Here is a 19,401-nt window from a genome sequence, read left to right on the forward strand (position 1 = left end):
ACAAGGGGATATATGTGGACCTATCCAACCACCATGCGGACCATTTAAATATTTCATGGTTTTGGTTGATGCATCGACAAGGTGGTCACATGTTACACTATTGTCCACAAGAAATGCTGCGTTTGCTAAACTCCTTGCCCAGATCATTAAATTAAGGGCTCACCACCCGGATTATCCAATCAAGTCCATAAGACTTGATAATGCCGGAGAGTTTACATCAAAATCTTTTGATGATTATTGCATGTCCCTTGGGATTAATGTTGAGCATCCAGTTCCCTATGTTCACACCCAGAATGGTCTCGCAGAAGCGTTCATTAAAAGATTACAAATGATCGCACGGACCTTGGTAATGCGAACCAAGCTTCCAGTATCTGCGTGGGGCCATGCAATTTTGCATGCAGCCATGTTGGTCCGACTGAGGCCCATTGCCACCCAACCTTATTCCGCGTTATAGTTGGTGACTGGGTACGAACCTGATGTTTCGCACTTACGTGTATTTGGGTGTGCAGTTCTCGTGCCAATTACGCCGCCACAACGTACAAAAATGGGTCCTCAACGAAGGATGGGCATATATATCGGTTATGAATCTCCATCCATTATACGCTTTTTAGAGCCCTTGACAGGCGATCTCTTTACCGCTAGATTTGTGGATTGTCACTTTGATGAGACAGTCTTCCCGCCGTTAGGGGGAGATAAGAACGTTACCGTTCCTGATGAACGACGTGAATTGACGTGGAATGCCCCCACTATGTCTCATCTTGATCCCCGAACCGCACAATGCGATAATGAAGTGCGAAGAATTCTAGATCTACAGAGTGTAGCCCAAAATATGCCAGACGCTTTCTCTGATCTAGCTAAAGTGACGAGATCACATATACCTGCTGCAAATGTGCCTGCAAGAATAGATGTCCCTGTAGGACGCGTTGTCCCGGATGGACGAGGTACGACCATGGCGGCTAACCAGTCACATGTCCCTGCCCAGAAGCGAGGTAGACCACTAGGTTCGAAGGATTCCTATCCCCGGAAGAGGGTAAAACCGGCACAAACGAATCCACTAGACATCGCGATCTCAACTGATCCATCTCACGAGATAATTCCAGATTATGGGTCCGTCCTAGAAGAGACAACGTTGGGGGACGCTCCAACGTCTGAACCCACTCTCGAGAATAGAGAAATCTCTATAAATTATGCATGCTTAAGTGAGATTTGGAATCGGAATGAGATTATCATCGATGATATATTTGTATTCGCGGTAGCTACCGAAATTATAACTAGCGATGACATCGAACCTCGCTCTGTTGATGAATGTCAACGTAGAGACGACTGGCCAAAATGGAAAGAAGCAATCCAGGTCGAATTAGATTCCTTGACAAAGAGAAAAGTGTTCGGACCTGTCGTTCCCACACCTCACCATGTTAAACCTGTAGGATTTAAATGGGTATTTGTAAGGAAGCGTAATGAGGAAAACGAGATTGTAAGATACAAGGCTCGTCTAGTGGCGCAAGGATTCTCTCAACGCCCTGGGATTGATTACGATGAGACATATTCTCCTGTAATGGATGTTATAACGTTCCGCTACCTCATCAGTTTGGCAATTTCCGAAAAACTGAATATGCAGCTAATGGATGTGGTCACAGCTTATCTCTATGGGGATCTTGATACAGAGATATACATGAAAGTTCCTGAAGGACTTAAGATACCCGATACAAATAGTTCTAGACCACGGAACACCCTCTCCATTCGTTTGAGGCGTTCACTTTATGGATTGAAACAATCCGGACGGATGTGGTACAACCGTCTAAGTGAATATTTGATTAGGATGGGATATGTAAACAATGAACTATGCCCATGCGTGTTTATTAAGAAAACAAGTTCTGGATTTGCAATTGTGGCAGTTTATGTCGATGACATGAATCTGATTGGTACTCCTGAAGAGATCAAAGAAACCGCCAAGCACCTGAAGTCTGAATTCGAAATGAAAGATCTTGGGAGAACGAATTACTGCCTCGGCCTGGAGCTTGAGCACCGTGCTGATGGGATTCTGCTTCATCAATCAAACTACATCCAGAAGATGTTAAGACGCTTTAATGAGGATAAAGCGAAACCTTCAAGCACACCCATGGTCATCCGAAGTCTAGACCCTAAGAGAGATCCGTTTCGTCCCGCAGATAATGACGAAGAGATATTGGCACCAGAAGTCCCATATCTAAGTGCAATAGGTGCATTATTGTACTTGACTCAATGCACTAGACCAGAAATTTCATTTTCTGTGAACTTGTTAGCTAGATATAGCTCTGCACCAACACGCCGCCACTGGAATGGTATAAAAGATATTTTTCGTTATCTTAGAGGAACGATTGATATGGGCTTATTTTATCCCTATGCATCAAGAAATGGATCAAACCCCCTTGATCCTCAGAATGATGCTCGCCTTGTTGGATATGCTGATGCAGGCTATCTATCAGACCCATACAAGGCACGTTCCCAAACTGGTTATGTCTTTACCATTGGGAATACCGCAATTTCTTGGAGGTCTACAAAACAGACCCTTGTTGCTACCTCTTCGAATCATGCTGAGATTCTAGCTCTTCACGAAGCAGTACGTGAATGTATATGGTTGAGAGCCATCACAAAGCATGTTCAAAGCACATGTGGCCTGCATTCCACCACTGATGAACCAACCACTATCCACGAGGATAATGCTGCTTGCATCGAGCAAATGAAGACAGGTTTCATCAAAGGAGACAACACCAAACATATTGCACCAAAGTTTTTCTTCAATCAGCAACAACAAGAGCATCAGAAGATTGAGGTCAAGCAGATTCGATCTGAAGACAATCGTGCAGACCTCTTCACTAAGTCACTACCAAAGTCTACATTCCAGAAGCATGTACAAGGTATTGGTCTACGTAAATTATCTGAATTACCTAACATGTAACTTTTAGGGGAAGTTGAAATCAGGGGGAGTATCCAGAAGCATACCCACTTGACCATCGTGTACTCTTTTGTCCTTCGTCCAGGGTTATTTTGTCCCACTGGGTTTTATTACCTGGCAAGGTTTTAACGAGGCACATCTTTAGCATAGTCGCTCCATCCTGAAGATGTTTTGATTCAACATATATGCATTTGCTCATCTTTTCCCTTCGACCACGGGTTTTTCCCACTGGGTTTACCGGGCAAGGTTTTGGTGTAGCAAATCTAAATGCATCCCTCTCGTAGACATACTACCTACTTATGATGCTGATAAGAAGACTCCACTTATCTCCGAAGCTATGATATTGCTACCCCACACTCATGCGCGTTGTGCTCTTTTTCTCCTTCGACCAAGGTTGTTTTTCCCACAGGGTTTTTATTACTTGGCAAGTTTTTTTTTAACGAGGCAACTTAGAAGCGCACGACCTAGACAATACTATTAACATGAAATATCCAAGGGGGAGTGTTGTAATATAAATGTCTATATCATGTGGAGTTGAAGCTATGATCATTGAAGCCACTACAAGCATGGCAGCTCTCATAATTGCAGCAACCATGTGGAGTTGCAGCTATGATCATTGAAGCCACTACAAGCATGGCAGCTCTCATAATTGCAGCAACCATGTGGAGTTGCAGCTATGATCATTGAAGGCACTATAATGGACTTCTTACCATAGCATTCACACTAGCTTTGTATTCCTATATAAACCCTCCATTGTGAGATGAATAAACACTTGAATCTCCATCCTTCTCTGCATCTAAACTCTCTCTCTCTCAAGTTCTTCCAAACAAAGCTCTCTCCATTTTCTGAAACAATTTTATGTTCGTTTTACAACACAAGGCCAATACCCGTGGCCTTTTTATCATTTTTAAGCTTGGAAGCATCTCTTTTTATCTTAAAATATTTGACATGAGTTGGAAGCAGAGATTGCAAAGACCTATTCTTCGTCGACAGATTGCATATGACCTAGAAAAGTGGTTATAACTGATCATGCACATCAAGTTGTCAACATAACTGCCAAGCTGCAATTTTATCGTGAAGGTGGAAGTTCATCAGAGATAGTTTATAGCATCTGCGATCAAAGTCCCATGTACTCATGTTTCTTACATGGTTATCAGTTGAGAGTAAAATATGCCACTATTTGAATTGTCTAGCTACCTCACTGCTCGTCAAGGTAACTTAATGACATTCAAGCTTCATGGCCTATTTGGAGGCCTATACATGATCGGCTAAGTGTTCTCAGTTTGTACTTATCAGTTAAGCCAATGCAAGTGGCTTGGAAGTATAACAGCTAAGTCGAGACATTTTCCGTCAAGACTGAGACCTATGACTTCAAAGTCTGGGGGAAAATATTTGAGCCAAAATTAACATTTTCCTAATATTTTATCAAATTAATTGACTTTGTATCCTGCGTTCATGTCATCTGATTGCATGAAGTTGAAACAGAACTCATGAGATGAAATAACAATATGATGAATTTTTTCCTTCATAAATGGGTCAACACATAATATTGTGTAGAGTTTCTTCTCTTCTCTAGTATCTGTAGCAACATGTCATTCAAACCTCAAAAGCAAGACCCACAAAATGCAAGTGCTACAAATAGCAATATATATGGAGATATCTGCAAACTTGTTAACTGACCCACAAACTAAACAGCCCCATCAAATCAAAACCTGCCTTTGTATCTGGTGAAAAACCTATCTATGATGTTAGCTTCTTTTTTGTATGCCATAACAAAATAAAGTGGCATAAAATAAATCTTTTAGAAGGATCAGACAATGCAACGGTAAGTTTTGAGGGCACCAACAGCTCCACCACGGTAAGTAATCTTTACCACCTGTCCCTTCTCCAATCCATAGTAGCATGCAAATGCATCGGTTTCCAGCATGAGAGGGAGCTGGGGAAGAAACATAAGAATCAACTGGTTCAGTAATTTAATCAACCAAATTAGAATTGCTGCTTGAATACAAAGAAATAAAGAATCCACTTTAATCATGTCTTCAGCAGAACTTCTACCGTCAATATTTTCATGAAACACACATAAGATAAAGAGGTGGCAAAGTCAGCAAGAACATGATGTAGGATTAGATTTATTCGCACAGCTGCCTATTTTCATCACCCAATTAACAGTCATTGCAATTACTTACTGCAATAACCTTGTGTTTACTACAGCATCAAATTTCACAGCTACACAAAATTGTGGCCCCAAATTCTTCAAGCTCCTTTAGATTAGTTAAGTAAATGCAATCAGTAATATGACAACAAAATCTTTATGGCCTCAAGTTATGTGACAGTTCTACTTAGGATGAGACTATCTTGCTTCTATATTCTGCCCTTCTCCACAGATTTAAATGGAACAAATGCTGGTTATGCCATACATTTCTAGAATAAAAAGGGATGATGGTCAAGTGACACTGCATTCAAATCTGTTTTCTCTTAACTCACAAATACCCTTCCTCAATGACGCTTCATTACCCTATATAACACTGAGAATCCAATTCATTCAGCCAAAAATGGTTTCTAAGAATGCATGTGAAAATAAAGACTGAGTGCAAATTCACTAATTACTTGTAGATTTACTAGTGACCAGCTTTAGGTAAAGTTGCTTTAGGATTGGATGGACTTCCAAAAGAGAAATAAACTTTCCATGCTATAAACAGTCTGTGAGAAAAAAGAGATCATTTGATTGAATTCTATACTCCTAACAAATTGAGTAAAGCACTTCTACAGAAACAACAACCAAGGATCAAGAGGTCACATGAACTCACTTGCTTCCATTTGTTTTACTCATTCAAGACTAAACATTAACAGATTATGGCAAAGAAGTTTGAAACACTGAGAAGATATGGCAAGCCTAAAATATCCCTTGCTGCCCCACCATCAGTTGAAGTAGTGACTGCCCCCTCATATGACATGGAATGTCAGATTCGTTCTACCTTTTAGGTGAGGTAATTATTTCCACTCCCCATTAAATATCATTCTTTATGGGCCAGAAGGAAAGACGGACAGTCCACATGTTCTTATCAAGCATGTACATTAGTGTTCAAGAGACCTCCATACTCAATCAAGACAAACTTAACCATTTAAAGATTATCCTTGAACATAGGAATGATTATGTCAGCAAATAGTTACCTTCTTGTCTTCCAACTTGTACTTCCTTAGCAGATGTTTCTTTTCTTCAGCAGAAAGTATCTCATACTTTGGCTGTAAAACATGCTTTGTAACATTGACCAGCAGTTCAGAGATCTGAAGCAAAATCACAAGTGTTGTGGTAAAATTGAATCTCTTCAGCTAAACAAACAAAAAGAAAGAAAATAAAGGAAAGAAAGCATAGACAGCTGCATTGCTTGTATAAGTTTATACATTAAACTTCCATCTAAATTGATATATCATGAAACTCACGTTGAAGACCATCAATTTAAATAGAACTTTAACTCTTGAAATCTTTATACTTATGAAAGGGAGGAAAAAATAAAAAAATAAAAAATAAAAAAACTTACTAGCTAAAACAATATATTGATCTTCTTTGTTCTCAAGTCATATTTCTACGTAACTAATGATGTTCTGGTAGTTAACCTATCTAGCTAGTAATGTATCTATTTAGTGCTGCAGGACTACTGGTTTGTGCTTTCTACTTGTTCAGTTTATGACACTAGGATTTTGATTCCTCTACTTTGCATATCAAGTTATTCAATCACTGTGACCAGCTCCAATATCTTCCAAAGTCACATATGCAATCCAAGCCATAAGCCAGAATGTTACCAAAAGCGATGTTGAGTTAAAACTAAAAAAAATGACTGAAGGACAGAGGAGCAATATTCAAACAGAAAAGTTCTATATATATTTTTGTTTCAGAGCAAAAGCAGACAAAGGAGCGATCTTGTCAGTTAGGCAAAGTTGTCCTTAGGCCTTTCAACATCTTTACAGTACAATAACGTAGAACAATTATGAGTTAACTTACGTGGAAAGTTTCAACTTTGTAAGGATAGTTTTCCAGTTCTTTTCGAGCATAGGAGTTCATTTTACTTTGCAGGACAAGCATCAGAGAGCTTATATCTTTGTTCAGGAGGTTAGCATAAATGGCACGAACACTCGCCTTTCTGATTTCATCAGTTCCACAGAAGATGACCATAATCTGCAAAGGAAATCGACTTTTAATGCATTACCACTACAACAACCCAAAGTAGACACTTTGGAGTAAATATAAACCAAATATGTGGTGTGGAAAACGAAAAAGAGAATACTTGCATACAATTGCATTAGAAGTATAAAAAAAACATGTAGATAACTATAGATTTCATCAATTCTTGAAGCGCTACATGCCAACAATGTAAAATAATTAGCATTTAGATGACTTCTTAGTGACTAAGCCTCTTCGAACAGAAAAGGAAATTGAGGTTTACATGTCATTTAGCCATATGAAATCCGGTTTACTTTTCGACCAAGCCAGTGTCTAACCAGAGACTGAATTTGATCATTTCATTCATCTCTTGCTCCAACACTCACAATTTTCTTAGAATCATCAGCAAATATCAAGTTTACAAGAGTTCCTTATTTCATTATTTATCCATAGCTATCTCACATCATTATCAATAAATCTATAACAACAAATTTTATCATACAAAGAAACAGGAACTGAGGCTTTGCTCTGTAAAACTATGAATAGAGAGAGAGAGAGAGAAGAGGCACCTTGTTCTTGGAATTGGAGCGGAGAGAGGCGCAGATGGTGAGGCGGTCGAGGTCAGGGTTTTGGCCGAAAACGGTACGGAACTCAGTGAGTGAGCGAGTGAGGTCCGAGTCGGCGACGTTGTAGCCTCGGTCGCTCAGCATCTCCATCACCGTACGACGAGACACGTAGTACCTGTAGCTCTCCAAGCTCCCTCCACCGACGACGTCGTGGCTCGTCATGCATCCCGCCCGGCCTCCTCCACCGCCACCCGAAACGGCGTCGTCCAACACCACGGTATCCATTCTCTCTCTCTCTCTCTCGTCTCTTTGGTTTTGCTTGTGAGAGTCCTCATCAATCAAGTGGGCCGATGGAGGCCCGCCAAAAAGCCCTCAAAAACCCGGCTCGGCCCATAGGCCCGGCCCGCCAAAAGCCAGCTAGGCCCGGCCCGTAAAAGCCCGTAAGCTATTTTATATGTATGTGTGTGTGTGTGTTTATATATATATATATATATATATATATATATATATATATACACACGTGTATGTGTATGTTTATATATATGTGTCATGTGTGTGTGTGTGTGTGTTTACAGGGGCGGATTCACATAGAGCCCAGATTAGGCACTTGCCTAGACTGGGTTTTTGAGTTTACACTGATTTGGTGTAGGCAAGGTATGTGAAAATGGCAGAAATTGGGCAAAATCAAGGCAAAACAAGGTGAATTGGGGAAGAAAATAGCAGAAATTGGGTAAAAACATGGCAAAATCAGGGCAAAATCTTCATAATTGCCTCCAGAATCTATAGCTTCCCTCTAATTTTCCTCTCTTCCCCTCCTGCCATTGTCTTGCCTTACCTGAAAAAAATTTCTGGCTCCGCCCCTGTGTGTTTATATATATATAGATATAGATATGTGTGTGTGTGTGTGTGTTTATATATATATAGATATGTGTGTGTGTGTGTGTGTTTATATATATATAGATATGTGTGTGTGTGTGTGTGTGTGTGTGTTTATATATATATGTGTGTGTGTGTGTGTGTGTGTGTGTGTGTGTGTGTTTATATATATATATATATATGTGTGTGTGTGTGTGTGCGTTTATATATATATGTGTGTGTGGAAGTTCTCATACTTCTATATAGAATATGTGCATATATATTCTAAAAAACAAGTGACAACGGTTAACCAATTCGATCGGATTCGAAAATATGGTAAAATTGGCTAATTTTTTTACCACACTCGTAATTTATTGTAATAATCACATCCAACGGTCGGTTTTTTCATTTTATTTGAATTTATAGAGGTTGCTCTTTGGAGTGTATGATATATAAATATAGGTTTATAAGAGTAACTAAGTTTGACCTATAGTTGATCGAATTCGAAACGAGATCTAAATTGACTGGATTTTTTACAACCACTATAAAACATTACAATCTCTCCATCGAGCGGTTGGTTTCTCCAAATTTATCTTCCACTCTATGGTTGCTTTATAATGGACCTCAACAATTTAAATGCAATATATAAGTCATACAACTTTAGGAGGCAAATTGGTATAGGCCAACATATTTGTAATTAAAATTGAAATTTTTATCTTATGTCCATGCAGATCCATTGACTGAATATTTATATACGTGATGTGAAAAAATAAGCACGTTTCGCGGTCGTCATGTCATCGGTCAACCAAGAAGACATACAAGTGACAACGGTTGACCAATTCGATCGGATTCGAAAATATGGTGAAATTGGCTAAATTTTTTACCACACTCATAATTTATTGTAATAATCACATCCACCGGTCAGTTTTTTCATTTTATTTGAATTTATAGAGGTTGCTCTTTGGAGTGTATGATATATAAATATAGGTTTATAAGAGTAACTAAGTTTGACCTAGTTGATCGAATTCGAAACGAGAACTAAATTGGCTGGATTTTTTACAACCACCATAAAACATTACAATATCTCCATCAAGCGGTTGGTTTCTCCAAATTCATCTTCCACTTCATGGTTGCTTTAGAATTGTCACGCCCCGAATTTTGAATAATTAAATTCAAAATCCGAAACGCGAGAACAAACAATCACAAGAAGACTCAAAGAAAATTTCAAATAAAATAAACAAAGCAATAAATAAACTGAACTCACAATGTCAATACCGACTCGTTCTTTAGAGTCCATACTACATTACAGATAGTTTACAAATTAAACTGAATATCAATTCAACTTGTAACCACTCTCACCAACTCACTACACAGCGGAAGACTACAAGTATGAGCACCCTTCTACACCCACGTGACGGAAAGTCCACCTCAGCTTCGATAACGATCACCAGATATTCTAACCTGCACAATAACCCCTACACCATAGAATAGTGCACCGGGAATGTAAACAACAAACCCGGTAAGCCTTTCAGCCCGTATGAGTAAACTCAAATAAAATGACTCACGTCACTCATGCTTATAATTTCTCAATTCGTGAGATAATTAAAGCAACAATATTTAATTATCACAACAAAAACATCAAGTTTCAAACTAATCAATATCATGCTCAATAATTTCAACCCAACTAAAACCCACATACCCTGACTCTCAATTCATTTTATCTCACTTCCCACAATCTCCAACTATAAAAAAAAACTCCAAATATTTTAAACATTTCACGTCCCCACAATCTATCAGATCTCCCTTCCTTTGCCTCAACGGCACAACCAGGAAAACATACTCATTTCCAATCACTACAGATCACAACCCACAACTATACCCACAATAAGAATTAAGCAAAATCAGTAATCCCTGCATAGAAACTTAGTTCAGGAGATCACATGAAAACAAACAAAAGAAATCATATAAATCCCTGCATAGATTTTAGTTCAGGAATTTACATTAAAACAAACAATACAAAAAGCAGTAATCCCTGCATATAACTTAGTTCAGGAGATTACAATAAAGCAAACAATACAAAAGGCAGTAATCCCTGCATATAACTTAGTTCAGGAGATTACATTAAAACAAACAATTTAAAAGACAGTAATCCCTGCATATAACTTAGTTCAGGAGATTACTTAAAATTCAACAATTAGAAGGAAAATGAAATCAATGAAGAAGTCCAACAACTCACACTAAAGTCAATGATCACCCATCAACTCCAAACTAAAGTGTGAACATCGACTTTGACTAAAGTAGATGATCACCCATCAACTCCAAATAAACACCAGATCCGAAGATCAGAAAACGGTCACCTACAGTGACTCCAGATCCGAAGATCAGCAAACGGTCACCCACAGTGACCCCAGATCCGAAGATCAGTAAACATTTACAAAGAATCCCACATGACTCAAAATGTTACCCCAACTCAATTACTCTTTCAACACGACAAATCAACAAGCCCTTGATATAACGAATTTTCCACAAAGAGTAAACACACAAAACCACATTCTGAATAATTCACAGTTCATACGCACATCACAATGTCACACCATTCATATATATATATTCCACGTAAATATATATATATACGTAATCATTCATGCAGGAATGACCACTAATACCAACTATAGTTTTATAAATTATACTTTTGGAAAATCATTTTATATCAAAACATTGTTTTAACTTACCCATGAACCGTTGTCGATCAAGTTCATATATTTTAAAACAAATAATTTATTTTAATAAATATGATTTTGCATGCTAACAATTAAATCTACTAAATTAAACATAACTAATTTATCAACCGAACACCGTGAGATTTACTCACCTCCAAATCCTGCTGCGTCTTCACACAAAACCAAGATAAGCACCAAATCGTCCAAACTCCACTCACACAATTTCGTCAATCACCTAATCACATCAAGGTCACACTCAATACAACACAAAGCACACAATTCACAATACACAATTATATGACAATCCAACAGTCGGATCCTCATCCGAGATCATCCAACGTCTTTGGAACACATCTACGATCACTATATCAAAACTACAAGTCGATCGGACACCCGAATCCCCACGGATCGAAAACCGATCGAACCGAAAACCCTAAAACTTGGAAAATTCATAACATGCTCATACGATTTCCAAAAATTACAAACTACATATCGAAATGCTCGTATCGACGAGTAGATCGCACTGAGGAGTAGAAACTGCCCTAGAGGTGGCCGGAAGCCGCCGGAAACCACCACCACAGTGGCGGCACCGCCACCAAACCAAAGTCAAAATTTGACAAAACTTCCAACATCAAAGTTCTTCATCTCAACTCCAATTAAAACATTCATAACTACCAAAAAGTCAGAATCAAAGCCATTTGGCCGGAATTTACCTCGCAAGTTCAGAAAACCGATGAACCCTAGAATCCCAATCTTCAAAATTCGACCTCCACACTTTGAATCGTTACAAGCCGCTTGGAGGGAAGCATCTACGTCCTCTGGGCAAGAAAAGCCCTCAAAGAACTCGAGCTATAGTGGCCGAAGGAGGAAGAACCCACGGAGGCGATTTCAACGTCGGCAGCTCCACTTCTCGGCCTTCTACCGCCGTGTACGGTGCTTCCCACGACGAATAACCACCACAGACGTGTAGAGGGGACTGAGAAGAGCAGGATTCCCTTTGGAATCGCTCCGATTGGTGGCCGGACGGTGAAGAAATCGACCGGCGAAGGGAGAGGCCGATCGGGCTCGGGAGAGAGAAAACTTTCCGAAAAGGGAAAGTGGGAATTTTCTGATATTTTCGGATTTTTTTCCTATTTAACCAAAATGAAAACTTTTTCCAACAGCCATAACTTCTTCATACGAACTTCGATTTTCGCGTTCCACATGTCCACGAACTCGTATCGACGCGCTCTACGACTTTCGTGAAGGAAGTTTTCGGATAAATCCAACGTATAAAAAGTCAACCATTGCCAACCCCCTAAAACCATATTCTTCGACTAATAATTCGTCCGAAACACTTCCGCTCCATTCACGAGCCACGAAATCGTACAAACGAACACTTTACTAATTCCCGGAAACCATTAGAAATTAATAACAAATTTCCGAGGTCTTACAAGAATAGACCTCAACAATTTAAATGCAATGTATAAGTCATACAACTTTAGGAGGCAAATTGGTATAGGCCAACGTATTTGTAATTAAAATTGAAAATTTTATGTTATGTCCACACACATCCATTGACTGAATATTTACATACGTGATGTGAAAAAATGAGCACGTTTCGCGGTCGTTATGTCATCGGTCAACCAAGAAGACATACATGTGACAACGGTTGACCAATTCGATCGGATTCGAAAATATGGTGAAATTGGCTAAATTTTTTACCACACTCATAATTTATTGTAATAATCACATCCACCGGTCGGTTTTTTCATTTTATTTGAATTTATAGAGGTTGCTCTTTGGAGTGTATGATATATAAATATAGGTTTATAAGAGTAACTAAATTTGACCTAGTTGATCGAATTCGAAACGAGAATCAAATTAGCTGAATTTTTTACAATCACCATAAAACATTACAATCTCTCAATCGAGCGGTTGATTTCTCTAAATTCATTTTCCACTTCATGGTTGCTTTAAAATGAACCTCAACAATTTAAATGCAATATACAAGTCATACAACTTTTGGAGGCAAATTGATATAGGCAAACTTCTTTGTAATTAAAATTGAAATTTTTATCTTATGTCTACGCACATCCATGGATGGAATATTTACAGACGTGATGTGAAAAAATAGGCACGTTTCGCGGTCGTCATGTCATCGGTCAACCAAGAAAACATATAAGTGACGACGGTTGACTAATTCGATCGGATTCGAAAATATGGTGAAATTGGCTAAATTTTTTACCACGCTCATAATTTATTATAATAATCTCATCCAACGGTCGGTTTTCCCATTTTATTTAAGTTGATAGAGGTTGCTCTTTAGAGTGTATGATATATAAATATAAGTTTATAAAAAATATTATCTTTAAAGATTGCTTAAAACTTACTCCATTCATTTTCCCATACACGTTTAACCTACTTGTACCTTATTCAGTTCATTGCCTAGATTGCTATAATTGTCAACTTTCAATGTATTAATAATAATAATTTGAGACTCGAGATTTGAATTTAAGTTTTCTTGTATATCTTGGGGGGAGTTGAATTATTGAGGAGAGCATGTAGGCTCTTGGAGTTATAGTTGGCAATTATAGAAGCGTTTATTTGTTTTCAAAGGTTTGGTAGCCCATTTTTAGGAGTGATTCTGCCACAATTTTGGTAAAATTTCTCCTAAAATGGGCCTCGTAGGCAAGGTTTCAAATTTCAGTTTCGGTTTCGATTTCGGTACTTCAAATTTAAGGAAATTTCGGAGAAAGTTTAGATTTCGGTGGAAATTTCGGTTAAAAATAAAGAAATCAAATTAATTGCATTTATAAAATGATATTTTTGAATGAAACTTTTACATAGACTAAACTAACCTATAATAAACCTATTTACAATGTAACATCTCTAAAATTATACATTTATAATAGAATTATGATATTTTATATGGACGAGATTGCTAAACTAGTGTTTTTATCTATGTGTATTGATAATGTGTTGTATATTGATAATGTAAATATGATTTACTTTTTTTAATAATTCGAAAATTACAAGGGGGTGGGGTGGGGCACGTAAAACCAAAACCTCGTGAATGAAAATGAATGAGTACAACAAAAGGAAAATAAAAGCTACTACGATGTGGTTCGATCTAGCTGGTTGAACTGCTTTCATTTAGTATCATACAATACTGCTCTCAAGTACATGAATTTTGGAAATGATTTTCGTACTTCATCACATGGTTATTGTATGTGTACGTGTTGTTCCCTTTCCACATGCAATCCATATATCGGATATTGTGGAATTACCTAATATGATGTTACAGTGTATGAAAGCATACAATATTTGAGACGAAGCAAAAAGGAAATCATGTTATGGTTGGAGCATTCAACTTTGCAGCAGATAAAAACAAAAAGGTTTTTTGTTGTATTCAACTTGATTGCAAAAAAAAAAAAATCAAAATTTCATATTTTCTCTATAAAAGTGTGAAGTAAAAATTCATTGTAGGTGACAAAAAAATTTAACAGAAATTTTAGAGAAATTTCGGACAAAATTTCGGTGTGAATTTTTAAATATATATTGTGTGTGTAGATATTTCGGAAATTAAGAATTTCGTGGAAATGTACGGAAAATTTCGGAAAATTTCGGGAAACTTCTGACGGAAATGATATAGCATATGAATTTCGTTTCGGTACTTCAAAATTACGGAAATTTCGACGGAAATTTCGGCAGTTTCGGAGAAATTTAAAACCTTGCTCGTAGGGCCCCTTCAGATTTTATGGTCAAATCTGGAGCGGTCCTGTCATTTGTATCTAAATATTCTGTGCTTTATCCTTGTGTTTTTAGTTTTACATCTTACATATTCTACATCCTCAAAAGGAAAAAAAAAAAATGTACGAGGATTGCTTTAATCTTGTTAACCATGTTGCTCATTGATTATCTCCCAACCGGATCCATGATCTCGGAGAAAATTGCGCCAGTCAACCCTTGGACGGATTCGTTCGCGCCACTACTTTGCTCACTAGAACAAGACCCATCATTGTCCTTGATCAATGCAATCCTATCTTGAACTGTCATTTCAATGCGATCAGTATAGTCCCCATTGTTTTGTTGCATCTTCAATGCAAATTGAAGCTCTCTCACAACATCGTACATTGACAGCTGATTGATCCCATTATCATCCATGCAACGCATTGCGATGGAGACAAATTTATGCAAGCATCTAATTGCAATTTTACCCTTCAAATTTGGGTCAACAATTTCATCAAGTCTCCCATTATCATGACACTTCTTGGCCCATTTAGCTAGGCCGACTCGATCATTGTCCATGGTTGTCACAGCTGGCCTTCCGCACAATACCTCGCACAAAATCATGCCAAATGAGTACACATCAGACTTCTCAGTCAATTGTTGACGTCGATAGTATTCGGGGTCAAGATATCCGAAACTACCCTTCACCTTTGTGCTAATGTGGGTCTTGGAAAGGGTGATTGTGCCATTCTTCGACAACCCAAAATCTGAAACTTTAGCCACCCATTTCTCATCCAATAATATGTTTGTGCTCTTCACATCTCGGTGAATGATGGTACCCATACACGTCGTCGAGTCTTAAAACTTACTCCATTCATTTTCCCATACACGTTTAACCTACTTGTACCTTATTCAGTTCATTGCCTAGATTGCTATTATTGAATGTAGTAACTTTGGCGACGGTATTTACGCCGTCGCAAATAGCAATGGCGACGCCACCAACGACATCGGCGACATTGCCGTCGCCTAGCCATCGCAAATTGGTCATTGGCGACGGCAACAGTGCTGTCGCAAAGTGCATATCATTGATTAAAAAAAAACCTGGCATGCAATTTTGCATACCATATTTTTATTTTTGGGGCAAAAGAAGCCTAATAATAAATTTTATATAAAATGCACCAAAACATGAATACCAGATTCAAATACATATATAGCTGATAACCCTGTTTGATCAATTGAACAACACTTGTCATCAACTAGAGAACAAAAGAAAATAGGGAATGCTTTCTAAGTACTTGGCAAAACACAGTACAACACCTTCTCTAATATTAGTGATGATTTCTGCACATTTCCAATGAGATATTATTGATCGGTGCTGAAGATTGACAACAACAATTTTCTCCAGTTCTTCCACAACATGGTCAAGTTCCTGCCAACGTGCTTTACCAATGGTTGTAGCTGTCAAGTCACTACCATCTCTACCCAGCGTGGTCACTGCACATGATCTCCACCCCTGCAACCAGAAAAATTAAGGGTGGCATTAACAACTAGACCCTTTTTAGGAAGAAAATACATGTAAAATTTGGTCTGTTTCAGAAAGACCTTGATCAGATTCATGACCTCTAGGATAATAGAATCAGCCCTGCTCCACCTCATGGAAGTAAACATCTTATTATTGATCCCATTAGTCGTTCATAGTTACAATTGATGAATATAAAATCTAGAATTCAAAATCTAATTAAAGACTAAGTTGCTGAAGAAAGTAAGGTATTTTCACTCTGTTAAACATATGGACACATTATTATACCTGCACAGTTGCTACTGAAGCCAGCAATGCTTCACATTTATCAAGCATGGCTTTCTCCATTCACTCCCTCCATCTGCTGATATAAATATAAAGTTTCAAACTATTAGGTACATTCTTTTGTGAAACTTAAAGCTCACACAAATGAATTAGTCACTTGTAGATAGGTAAGCAAGGGTCATTACCCACAGAAGATGGAATAACAACTAACCTAACCAAACAAAGGTGAGAAAGTTTAACCAAGTTATCACTACCAAAAACAAAACTGAAGCTTACCCAACCAAATTTTCATACAGTTACACAATTTTGTTCCCATACAAAATAAATCACCACATATTCATACAGATTCAACCATATAATTAAGCGTTGGAGAATTAAATTGGAAGAGGGACTTACCAAAGCAGCGGATGCAGGTCACTCTTGTTGTTGTTGTTGTCGGCCTGACACGATATGCTTCGAGTCTTGAATACAAGTGATATGAAATAGAGAATCTTATTCTGGATTCTGGATTCACTACAAAAAAAAATTGCAATAGCCACGGCCTGTCCCCGTCGCAAAAGGCTCTTTTGCCGTGGCAAAAGAGCATTGGTGACGGCTCTGCGACGGCAATTCTTCCGACGCCGTTGGTGGCGTCGCCAATGGTATTTGCCACGGCAATTCGCCGTTGCAAGACTATTAGCGAATGCAAAACGTTTGCCGTCGCAAGAATTTTGCTACTGAAAAATGCCGTCGCAAATACCAATGGCGACCCCACCAATCGCTTCTGAAGTTTTTTGCCGTCACCAAAAGTCGTTTGCCACGGCAAAAATGCCGTCGCAAAAAAATTATTTATGAATAAAAAAAAAAATCTGGCATGCATTTGCATGCCATTTTTTTTTTTTTTTAGATAAAAGCTATACAAAAAGGAATGCAACTTATACAAAAGGGAATGATATATTCATGAATGTTACAAAAGGAATGAAGCTTCTACGAAAGTTTACAAGCACCTAATGAAGACAACCAAGAGTAACACTTAACAAAAATTCCAATATTGCACTATCAGAATATGTGCAATAACATTGAAACTCAGTCCATTGCTCTATCACTGCTTGAATATGGATTCCCTTCTTCTCCTAAAGACTCCCTCCGAATTTCATGGTCACTAGTTGCAACTGGAGCCTAAGACATCAGGGAAAAAAAAAAGACAGATATATCATGTACGGCTTTGCATATCACCCTTTTTCAATGTTACACCATAACCCAATTCCAATAATTAATATCGAAGGTTGCACCATTCTTTATAATCATATTATATAAGAGAAGGGCAGTATGAGAGGAAATTTCAATGCGTCATCAAAGCTAGTGTTTCTTTTACAAGTTGATACTAGTACGTATATTCATCATTGATAAATTAACAAAGGTATGTGAACAACAGTAAAGGGCAAACAGATCACATAAATATTGGCAATAATGCATCACTTGAAACAATTGTAGGACCGAGTACACATATAATCATAATAGAACATTATGATCCACCTGCCTGCTGTACACATACAGAACTAAAAAAAGTGACCTACTTAAACAAGGAAAAATCTCCCACTAAAAAGACCTTTATACAAAACCAACATATGACCTATATATGGACTTTTGTAGAAGTATGAATTCTAGACGAGTTGTGAGGAACAAGTGGTAGTTTTTTTGAAATAAGAAACCATTTCATATGATATACTTCGGAAAACAAAATAGATGAACTTGATTAACTGGAAGGATTACGTTGCTGTACCTGCTCAATAACCTCTTCAGGGCTCGCCCATTTCACTCTGTAAACTCTGCATCCGCTTCCCCAGTAGTTAAGTTGATCTCAGTCTCATCATTTGTGATTCTCATAAGAAACCTGTCCATGATCAAAATTCATTATCAGCCAAAAAAAACTTATCTCTCACCTACAACCATTCAAATACCTTTGTATGCAGACATGGCTTATAGATAAAGTTAGACATTTAAGTAAGCAAAGGAAGTAAATTCTAACACCTCAAAGATGGCATCAAACAAGTTTAATTTATTCATAACTTCACTGAGAGAGGAAGCCTGAACATAACATAGAAAGGTACTTCATGTTTCATAGGTTATCGGATGTGACTAAAGCCATAGAAACCTAAATGATCTATATCACACAAGGATAAACAGCAGAGTACATATAAAGAAATTAAAGAACATAACAACTTGGGAACATGTTTCATAATGGCAGAAATGAGTTGGCTGCAGACATTTATCGTTATAATACACACAGAAGCAGAGAAAGGAGTTTTGACAGACAAGTTACGAGCTTAAAAAGGTAGGTCTTATATAAAGTGTGTGCATCATTGCCATTAATAAGAACAACATGCCATTAATTGTCAGCAGATATTACCCCAATCTCTTGTTGTAGTTCCCTAACAGCTGCTGATTTGGGTTCTTCGCCATCTTCAATACCGCCCTGAGATTGAAAACCAAAAATTAATTACCAAAGTTCACACAACTAAGCCTAACTCAAAGAATTCGACCAAAATAGCAGAACTGAGACCTGCTCACAAAGACTCAAACAAGGGCTACAATAGATTCCTCAAGGGCTCCTCCATTGAAAGCCCTACACACGTACACTGCAAGTTCAAACAAAATTAGAGCCCTATTCC

General features: G+C 37.9%; 2 protein-coding genes and 1 long non-coding RNA gene across 3 annotated transcripts; all 3 read right to left on the reverse strand.

Annotated features, from left to right (window-relative positions):
* Positions 1-4,431: 4,431 nt before the first annotated feature.
* On the reverse strand, positions 4,432-8,002 carry LOC133714391 (DNA-directed RNA polymerase V subunit 5C-like). The gene is made up of 4 exons (XM_062140501.1): positions 7,664-8,002; positions 6,936-7,109; positions 6,107-6,220; positions 4,432-4,871 (listed from the first exon to the last, which is right to left on the reverse strand). Exons 1-4 carry the CDS (start codon positions 7,943-7,945, stop codon positions 4,746-4,748), a joined length of 696 nt encoding a protein of 231 aa, XP_061996485.1. The 5' UTR covers positions 7,946-8,002; the 3' UTR covers positions 4,432-4,745.
* A 7,130-nt stretch (positions 8,003-15,132) lies between these two features.
* On the reverse strand, positions 15,133-15,789 carry LOC133716128 (receptor-like protein kinase FERONIA). The gene has a single exon (XM_062142863.1). It carries the CDS (start codon positions 15,787-15,789, stop codon positions 15,133-15,135), a length of 657 nt encoding a protein of 218 aa, XP_061998847.1.
* Positions 15,790-18,340: 2,551 nt separating this feature from the next.
* LOC133714392 (uncharacterized) lies at positions 18,341-19,369 on the reverse strand. The gene is made up of 3 exons (XR_009848653.1): positions 19,293-19,369; positions 19,140-19,205; positions 18,341-18,623 (listed from the first exon to the last, which is right to left on the reverse strand). It is a non-coding gene; the product is annotated as an uncharacterized LOC133714392 (long non-coding RNA).
* Between the last annotated feature and the right edge of the window lie 32 nt (positions 19,370-19,401).

Source organism: Rosa rugosa, chromosome 6 (genome assembly GCF_958449725.1).
Source record: "Rosa rugosa chromosome 6, drRosRugo1.1, whole genome shotgun sequence".
Classification (NCBI taxonomy): domain Eukaryota; kingdom Viridiplantae; phylum Streptophyta; class Magnoliopsida; order Rosales; family Rosaceae; genus Rosa; species Rosa rugosa.

What these genes read in the sequence shown, in the direction of transcription:
- LOC133714391 (XM_062140501.1), bottom strand. Translation starts at nt 7,945, where the DNA reads ATGGATACCGTGGTGTTGGACGACGCCGTTTCGGGTGGCGGTGGAGGA. An exon ending in ACAAAGTTGAAACTTTCCAC is followed by an intron (nt 6,221 to 6,935) that starts GTAAGTTAACTC and finishes ATTTTGCTTCAG; the next exon opens with ATCTCTGAACTGCTGGTCAA. An exon ending in ACAAGTTGGAAGACAAGAAG is followed by an intron (nt 4,872 to 6,106) that starts GTAACTATTTGC and finishes TTTCTTCCCCAG; the next exon opens with CTCCCTCTCATGCTGGAAAC.
- LOC133716128 (XM_062142863.1), bottom strand. Translation starts at nt 15,789, where the DNA reads ATGGGTACCATCATTCACCGAGATGTGAAGAGCACAAACATATTATTG.